The 10,253-nt window shown below is 43.8% G+C and overlaps 1 protein-coding gene across 1 annotated transcript in view; it reads right to left on the reverse strand.

Moving 5' to 3' along the window:
* Positions 1-10,253, reverse strand: part of LOC123745537 (hemocytin) — a 246,400-nt gene that overhangs the window by 218,343 nt on the left and 17,804 nt on the right. The window contains 5 exon segments of the mRNA XM_045726149.2: positions 2,047-2,152; positions 5,055-5,240; positions 5,350-5,445; positions 6,545-6,675; positions 9,408-9,570. Of these exon segments, the coding sequence (XP_045582105.2) occupies positions 2,047-2,152; positions 5,055-5,240; positions 5,350-5,445; positions 6,545-6,675; positions 9,408-9,570 (682 nt within the window).

The raw sequence follows: 10,253 nt of genomic DNA on the forward strand, positions 1-10,253 counted from the left end.
CACGTGGTTATGGCACCGGGTCTCGAACCTGTCAAGGGAACACATCATTATGACAGGGCTCACGAACCTGTCAAGGGAACACATCATTATGACAGGGCTCACGAAACTGTCAAGGGAACATGTGGGTTATGGCACAGGGTCTCGAAGCTGTCAAGGGAACATGTGGTTATGAAACAGGGTCTCGAAGTTGTCAAGGGAACATGTGGTTATGACACAGGCTTTTGAAGCTGTCAAGGGAACATGTTGTTATGACACGGGGTCTCGAAGCTGTCAAGGGAACATGTGGTTATGACACAGGGTCTCAAAGCTGTCAAGGGAACATGTGATTATGACACAGGGTCTCGAAGCTGTCAAGTGAACATGTGGTTATGACACGGGGTCTCGAAGCTGTCAAGTGAACATGTGGTTATGACACGGGGTCTCGAAGCTGTCAAGTGAACATGTGGTTATGACACGGGGTCTCGAAGCTGTCAAGTGAACATGTGGTTATGACACAGGGTCTCGAAGCTGTCAAGTGAACATGTGGTTATGACACGGGGTCTCGAAGCTGTCAAGTGAACATGTGGTTATGACACGGGGTCTCGAAGCTGTCAAGTGAACATGTGGTTATGACACAGGGTCTCGAAGCTGTCAAGTGAACATGTGGTTATGACACGGGGTCTCGAAGCTGTCAAGTGAACATGTGGTTATGACACGGGGTCTCGAAGCTGTCAAGTGAACATGTGGTTATGACACAGGGTCTCGAAGCTGTCAAGTGAACATGTGGTTATGACACGGGGTCTCGAAGCTGTCAAGGGAACATGTGATTATGACACGGGGTCTCGAAGCTGTCAAGTGAACATGTGGTTATGACACGGGGTCTCGAAGCTGTCAAGTGAACATGTGGTTATGACACTGAGTCTCGAAGCTGTCAAGGAAAGACAAGCGAGGGAGAGTTCTCCCACCTACACACATACATTAATGTGTATATAATTTTAATTACTTAAGAACTATGAAGATTTGTCTCATATATCTATGAGTTATTACTTTGCTTATATTATGTTGACAAATTAATGGCATGTTGACATCCCTGTGATGGAGGTGTGTGCCTTGTTCCCAAAAGACAGTTAATCATTAAACTAATCAATTTGACTCTTAATTAAATAACTATCTTACATACCTTTTGTACTCTAGCTTTGTACTAAGGTTGCTTTTTAAATATTTTTTTTCAAACTTTAATAAAGTGAATAGTACCAAATTCAACTATCTATTTGTCTACTACGTCTATGTATGTACAATGGTCCACATAGGTACAAAAAGTACCATCTAAGCAGGAGGATGGGTTGCAAAATCGACAAAGAATGTTTAAAAACGACAACTTAAAGAACAAGACTGGTTCAATGTAAAAAAAATATGGGTGCTGTTAAAACATTAAAAAGTTTTCTTTGGCAAACAAGTGGTAGACAGTTGGAACAAGTTAGATGAGAATTAAGGTGGTGGAGGCCAAAACCGTCAGTAGTCTCAAAGCATTATATGACAGAGCACTGGGAAGACAGGACACCGTATTAGCTCACATCCTATAACTACACTTAGGTAATTATACACACACCAAAGGCCCTCGTGGCTTAGCGGGCAATGCACAGGTGGTGGGGGGGATCATAGTCCTATGGGTCCGGGTTAGATTCTGGCTGAGGAAGAAGCAACTGGGTTGTTTCTTCCTCCAGATGGCCCTGTTCACCTAGCAGTAAACCGATACCTAGGTGTTACCTGGGAGAAAGCTGCTAGGGCCGCATTCTGGAGTGGGACTGTCAGAGAAAAATATATGTAGTAGAAGTGATAGAAGAAAATAGAAGGTCGGGAGTGAGTAAGGTTGGGATTTGACAACCGATGGTTAGAAAGGCAGGGTCCAGGAGCGAACAGCTCGATCCTGGAGGCACAAATATTAAATAAAACAGTAAATAAACACCTACTGGTTACCATTATTTGTACTTTACATATAGTAAATGGTTTAAATAATATGACGTAAACCTTCCATTGGCATATGAAGCAATACTGGAGCAGACTCACCTGTACACCTTGCCATCAAAGGTCTTGTAATGGGCCCCAGACCAGGTGAAGCAGGTGCCCGGCACCTTGGGGAAGATCATAGGTGGCCTCGGTATCACTTCACCACCTTTTTCAAATAATGGAAATTTTAAGAAAATAAATTCAACTAATTTCAATTAAAAATATATTTTATTCCAGTTACGACAAAGAGGAACACATAATGATTTTAGATATTAACGTGTTTCAAAATAACTTTGTATTTCATAGTGAATGGAAGAATGGCAGTCACATTTACGTCGATGAAATATTATTACTCGTGATTTTATGGAATTGTGAATTGTGTGAGGTGGCAGAAGTGTGGATTAGGAAGAGCAAGCGTTGTGGTGTTCCTCCAGAGAGGACTCCATCCTTACACGTGGGAGTAACTAGGTACTTGTTGAGGCCCTACTGTATGACCAGCCTGGCCTCGTTCATACACCACTAACTTCATCTTTCCAAGTCCTTAGTTCAACCTCCCAAAGGTCCAGGTGAACACATACACACACAAAATTGCAATGTGACAAAGATGGCAAACTTTGGTCAATAAGACAAGACCTATCAAAAGAGGACAGAAAAAAACTGAAAATAAACCTCAATGAAGCGAAATGTCTAAATGGGGATAGAAATGAAGAAGAAAGAAATTCTTTTTTCACAAAAAGTGTCAGGGACTGGAAAGCTTGTGAAATGGTACATAAAGACAAAGTAACAAAATCATTAAAGGAAGGGGGTGTAAAGAACAAAGGAAGGGAAATATGTTCCTAAAAATAGTATACACCAACATAGATGGAGTGAGGTAAAAAATATTGGAGTTGGAGGATATAATCAAGCTCAAAGTCCCAGATATTGTCGCATTAAAAAGGACCCAGAATGTGGAATGACCTTCCTAATCATGTTAAAGACTGTACCTCTCTCAACCAGTTTAAGATAAAAACTAAGCACTTCCTAATAAATTCCCTGTAACCTACCTTACCCCTATATTGTGAACCCATGTCTGTTATTTTTTAAACAACGCTGTTTGTCGACCTAATTGTATTTGTGCTGTTTTTTCTGCCATGTTCCCCCCTTTTTTATTTTTATTTGTTCTCAACACATTTTATACTTTAATCTCAATTAGTATTAAGTTTTAGTCTTTAATATTTTTTCTGCCCGAAACGCTTTGCGTAATAGTGGCTTTAGGCACTGTATGTACTAGCTTTATCTATAAATCTATCAATTTTTGTATAACCTCTTGTATGTATGTACTTTACTTGAATAAACATTTGAATTTGAATTTGAATTTTGAATTTTGAGACGAAACTTGAAGAAAATATTTTAAATGAGGTCGTATTCCCAAGGGGCTACTCAGTTTGGAGACGTGACAGGAAAACTAGGAATGGAGGAGGAGTGGCTGTGCTGGTGAAAGAACACCTGAAGGTAAGAGAGTTAATAACTGAAAACCCTCGAGATATTGACATAATGGCGTTGCAGGTCTGGAATCAAGATAAGCTGATAATTTTAAATGCCTACAGCCCACCAGCAAGCAACACATGGACAAAGGAAGAACTGGATGATAAATGAGAGGGTCTCATAATGGTCATGAGAGAGATTATGGTAAGAGCTGACAAAGATAAATCCCGATTGTTGGTACTGGGGGACTTTAACTTTAAGGCAATAGAGTAAGTACCACAAGTGGAGTACCACAGGTTCTTGCACCAGTGATGTTCATTGTCTACATAAATGATCTACCAGTTGGTATACAGAATTATATGAACATGTTTGCTGATGATGCTAAGATAATAGGAAGGATAAGAAACTTAGATGATTGTCATGCCCTTCAAGAAGACCTGGACAAAATAAGTATATGGAGCACCACTTAGCAAATGGAATTTAATGTGAATAAACGCCATGTTATGGAACGTAGAATAGGAGAACATAGACCCCACACAACCTATAAATTATGTGAGAAATCCTTAAAGAATTCTGATAAAGAAAGAGATCTAGGGGTGGTTCTAGATAGAAAACTATCACCTGAGGACCACATAAGGAACGTTGTGTGAGGAGCCTATGCCACATTTTCTAACTTCAGAATTGCTTTTAAATACATGGATGGAGAAATACTAAAGAAATTGTTCACAACTTTTGTTAGGCCAAAGCTTGAATATGCAGCTGTTGTGTGGTGCCCATATCTTAAGAAGCACATCAACAAACTGGAAAAGGTGCAAAGACATGCTACTAAGTGGCTCCCAGAAGTGAAGGGCAAGAGCTACGAGGAGAGGTTAGAGGCATTAAATATGCTGAAACTAGAAGACAGAAGAAAAAGAAGTGATATGATCACTACGTACAAAATCGTAACAGGAATTGATAAAATCAAAAGGGAAGATTTCCCGAGACCTGGAACTTCATGAACAAGAGGTCACAGATTTAAACTAACTAAATAAAGATGCCGAAGAAATATAAGAAAATTCACTTTCGCAAACAGAGTGGTAGACGGATGGAACAAGTTAGGTGAGAAGGTGGTGGAGGTCAAAACCCTCAGTAGCTTCAAAGCGATATATGACAAAGAGTGCTATAGGTAGACGGGACACGACGAGCGTAGCTCTCATCCTGTAACTACACTTAGGTAATTACACACCTGAACTAGAAGAGCCTTGAACCCCAGACCACACATCAGAGCCCAGAGCTCTACCTACTGAGCCACCTTCGCCCACAATTGTGAAGGCTCCCAGAGGCACTTGTCTGCTTCCCAACTGGAACTGTATATTTTAAGCCTTCCCTGGGGTGCCACTTTGGCATGAATGTATTATGATCCACATTCTATTCATATAAAATACTAACCACTACATCATAATAACCTGATATTCACCTGACCTGTAGGAACCTGGAACTGCAGACCAGCCTTCATGGCAAAGTGGCAACACTGCCATTAACTACCTATGTACTGGCGTAACCAACCGGAGCACGAATAAAGGAGTTGAGACTTGCATGTTTTACAAAAGCTTGCCATGACATACCGTATTTGCACTGCGGTACGGGTAGTGGGGACCAGGAGCTGGTCTCATAGTCACAAATGTAGCGTGGTGCCGGGGGAAACTCCCAGACCCCAGGACAATCCAGGACACACCAGAAGTCCAGACCATGGTATGTGCAGTTGTAGCCTCCGTTGAAGTGTAGAGTCTTAGGGTCGCACCTTGACACGTCTGTAATACACAACCATTATTTGATCACCTGCCTGGCAAGCTGCCTCACACCACTTGAATACTTTCTCCAGTGGAGGAAACACAACACTGAAAGAGAGTGAACACTTACGGTACTGGCAGTGGTCGCCGCGGTACTCCGGGGTACACTCACAGAAGTCGGGCATCACACACTTGCCGTCGTTCATACATGCCCGCGTGCACACGGCTGCAAAACACACAAACACATTACACTTAGTCTATATCATCTTCTATTATTTCGTGTCTACATTGTTCACTTTCTGTATAATAATCCGCCAACACTTACCAGTAGTGTTCACTACATAGCCACAAACACATAACCAAATAACCACATTGCCATATGCCATATTTTACCACCATTATCACAATCTTCAAGCTATGAAAAACAATTGAGAATATATGAATATATTTATTATTAACAATATTTACCATACGCACCACCATCCCTCTCCCCCAGAGATACTATACCCACCACCATCCCTCTTCCCCAGAGATACTATACCCACCACCATCCTTCTCCCCCAGAGATACTATACCCACCACCATCCCTCTTCCCCAGAGATACTATACCCACCACCATCCTTCTCCCCCAGAGATACTATACCCACCACCATCCTTCTCCCCAGAGATACTATACCCACCACCATCCCTCTCCCCCAGAGATACTATACCCACCACCATCACTCTTCCCCAGAGATACTATACCCACCACTATCCTTCTCCCCAGAGATACTATACCCACCACCATCCCTCTCCCCCAGAGATACTATACCCACCACCATCCCTCTTCCCCAGAGATACTATACCCACCACCATCCTTCTCCCCAGAGATACTATACCCACCACCATCCCTCTTCCCCAGAGATACTATACCCACCACCATCCCTCTCCCCAGAGATACTATACCCACCACCACCCCTCTCCCCCAGAGATACTATACCCACCACCATCCCTCTCCCCAGAGATACTATACGCACCACCATCCCTCTCCCCTGGTGTGGTGCCCGGAGTTGACGAAGTGCCCTGGAGGTGTGAGATCCACCGGGGGGTGTGAGGTGCCCTGGAGGTGTGAGGTCCACCGGGGGGTGTGAGGTACCCTGGAGGTGTGAGGTCCACCGGGGGGTGTGAGGTACCCTGGAGGTGTGAGGTCCACCGGGGGGTGTGAGGTGCCCTGGAGGTGTGATGTCCACCGGGGGGTGTGAGGTGCCCTGGAGGTGTGAGGTGCACCGGGGGGGGTGTGAGGTGCCCTGGAGGTGTGAGGTGCACTGGATGTGTGAGGTACTCACCCAGACATTCCGGTGTTGTGTGGCTCCAGCCGGCCTCCTGGACGGACCAAACAGTATTGTGGCACATCATAGTGAGGCTCATCACGCCCTCCTGGAACTGGTACCCATCAAGACACGTGTACACACATTTGCTGAAACAAATACAGTATTGTTTAGTGTTTCAAGTTACTAAGTTTATATCTACAGGGGTCCCGACTCACAGTCGACAATTACCGTTTTGAATCCCAGGCGAGACAGAAATGGTTAGGCGCGTTTCCTATCACCTAATGCTGCTGTTCATCTAGCAGTAGATAGGTACCCAGGAGTTAGTCAGCTTGTTGTGGGGTTGCATCCTGGGGTGGGTCAGTAATCTATGTATATAAAGCACCTTGTCAAGCACAATTCAGACGAAGTTAGAAAAGGTTCATAGGTGTAAGTTCAAATGTATGCCACTAGGCTAGTCCCAGAACTAAGAGGCATGAGTTATGAGGAAAGGCTGCGTGAATTGCAACTCACGTCGCTGGAAGACAGAAGAATTCGAGAAGAAATGATCATCAGATACAAAATTCTCAGTGAATTTGATAGGGTAGACCAGGATGGAATACTTAACACGGGTGGTATTCACACAAGGGGACACAGGTGGAAACTGAGTACCCAAATGAGCCACAAAGACATTAGAAAGGACTTTCTAATGTCAATAATTAACAAATGGAATGCATTAGGAAGTGATGTGGTGGAGGTACATACACAGAAACTGTGTATGGAGACTCCATACACAGTTTCATAATTAAGCTGGGATATGACAACCATATACATCATTAAGCTGGGATATGATAACCACAAACATGATTAAGCTGGGAAATGATAACCACAGACATCATTAAGCTGGGATACGATAGCCATAGGCATCATTAAGCTGGGATACGATAGCCATAGGCATCATTAAGCTGGGATATGATAACCACAGGCATCATTAAGCTGGGATATGATAACCATATACATCATTAAGCTGGGATATGATAACAAAATAGATGAATAAACTGGGATATGATAACCACCGGCATCATCAAACTGGGATAAGATAACCACGTTTGATGTTTGGATTAAACTCCACGATGCTGATGTTTGGAATTAGCTCCAGGATGTGGATGTGTGGGCAAGCTTCTGGGATGTGGATGTGTGGGTAAGCTTCTGGGATGTGGATGTGTGGGTAAGCTTCTGGGATGTGGATGTGTGGGTAAGCTTCTGGGATGTGGATGTGTGGATAAGCTTCCAGGATGTGTTGATGCTTTAAATAATGTTGCAGATGTGAATATCTGGAGTAGGAAGGTGTGCTTGACAATAACATTGTTATTCAACTACTCATGACAACATATTCAGCCATCAGCAACCTAGAGAAGTAGCGGTGTTGGAGCGTCGCCTGCCCCATAAGGAAGGCCTATGCCAGAGTACGTTGCACTGAACTGGAACAGTAATTAGAGGAAACAATGCAACTTGAAAGAATCCAGACGGTTTCTACCGAGTTGGTCCCACATTTACGAGGTTACGGGTATGAGAGCTGAAATTGGCAGATTTTTGAAAGGAGAACCAGAAAAACATGACTGAGACATATACACGATACTTAGGGCTATGACAAAAGGCAATGCAAGAAAATGAGACGAGTTGCAGGTACAGTATATAATACGTGTTCAGGGTCCGGGTTTTTATCTGGTGGACCAAAAGGCATGAGGTGTAAGGAAACTTACCCAAACGTTTCACCGTCGGTGAGATACAAACCCGGGTAAGAAGACTAAACCTCACATCAAGATGAAGAGACGACGAAGGTTTGGTCCGTCCAGGACCAGTATCGCAATCTACTTGATAATTTATTTATTTATTTATTTATGCATATACAAGAATGTACATAAGGAATGTGAGGATACAAATATGGTAATTACAGTCTTGTAAAGCCACTAGCACGCGCAGCGTTTCGGGCAGGTCCTTAATCTAAGAAAATTTTAAGGAGGTAAATACTTGCAAAAATTATAGACAAAAAAATGATAACAGATTACATGAAATGAAAAAAAAGAAGATGAGAGAAAATTGTAGGTACAGTATATTAAAGCACATAGGTAGCTAAGATTGATTGCAGTGACAGCTTGAATGGTAGTTGACAAAAATTGGTAGTCACAATACAGCATATGGCTAGCACATAAAAGAAGACAGCAATGAACACAATGATAAGGTTGTTTGATATTACATAAAAATTAGGAGATTGGGTAACACTAGGTACAGAGCAAATTTAAAGCTCAGTGTAGGAAACTAAGAAGATGAAGTTAGGTACTTTTTGGTTTTGCTTTTAAATAAGGCAAAAGTTTTACAGTTTTTCAATTCACTAGGGAGTGAGTTCCATAGACTAGGTCCCTTAATTTGCATAGAGTGTTTACACAGATTAAGTTTGACCCTGGGGATATCAAAGAGATATTTATTTCTGGTGTGGTGATAATGGGTCCTATTACATCTGTCCAGGGAGAGTTTCAGAGCATGGTTTGCATTTAAGAACAGGGTTTTGTAAATGTAGTTGACACAAGAGAATGTGTGGAGGGAGTTAATATTTAGCAAGTTTAGGGATTTAAACAAGGGAGCTGAGTGTTGTCTGAAAGCAGAGTTAGTTATTATTCTGATAGCAGATTTTTGCTGTGTGATAATGGTCCAGGACGGACCGAAACGTGGTCGTCTCCGCATGTTCTGGCGTGTGGTTTAGTCTTCATATCTTCAGCCATGTTACTGTAATTCGTCATCTGCAACCTGGGTAAAACCGACTGTTAATTAATGAACTAGTCAACCTAGTTGACTAATGCGCTACAGGTGTGGAAGAGCAAGAGTAGAGGGTGTGAAGACTCACCTGCCCCGGCACCGCTTCCAGGCATTGGTAACCTCAGGACTCGTCTCCATGGGGCACATGGTCTTGGACTGGCCGCACCTTGGACCCTGCCACGCCTCCAAACACTGGCACTTGTTTGGAGCGATGCAGATTCCGTTGTTCAAACACGGTGGGTCGCAGATGGCTGGGGGCAGAGAGACGGCTGTCATTTCCTCGTGACTGATGGAGGGACAAGTGTGCTGGTGACTGAGGGAGGGACAAGTGTGCTGGTGACTGAGGGAGGGACAAGTGCTGGTGACTGAGGGAGGGACAAGTGTGCTGGTGACTGAGGGAGGGACAAGTGTGCTGGTGACTGAGGGAGGGACAAGTGTGCTGGTGACTGAGGGAGGGACAAGTGCTTGTGACTAAGGGAGGGACAAGTGTGCTGGTGACTGAGGGAGGGACAAGTGTGCTGGTGACTGAGGGAGGGACAAGTGCTGGTGACTGATGGAGGGACAAGTGTGCTGGTGACTGAGGGAGGGACAAGTGTGCTGGTGACTGAGGGAGGGACAAGTGCTGGTGACTGAGGGAGGGACAAGTGTGCTGGTGACTGAGGGAGGGACAAGTGTGCTGGTGACTGAGGGAGGGACAAGTGTGCTGGTGACTGAGGGAGGGACAAGTGCTTGTGACTGAGGGAGGGACAAGTGTGCTGGTGACTGAGGGAGGGACAAGTGTGCTGGTGACTGAGGGAGGGACAAGTGCTGGTGACTGAGGGAGGGACAAGTGTGCTGGTGACTGAGGGAGGGACAAGTGTGCTGGTGACTGAGGGAGGGACAAGTGTGCTGACTATAATTGAAACTATAATTTTTGAGTTGATACACATTTGGT

This window comes from Procambarus clarkii, chromosome 71 (genome assembly GCF_040958095.1).
Source record: "Procambarus clarkii isolate CNS0578487 chromosome 71, FALCON_Pclarkii_2.0, whole genome shotgun sequence".
In the NCBI taxonomy this organism is placed as follows: domain Eukaryota; kingdom Metazoa; phylum Arthropoda; class Malacostraca; order Decapoda; family Cambaridae; genus Procambarus; species Procambarus clarkii.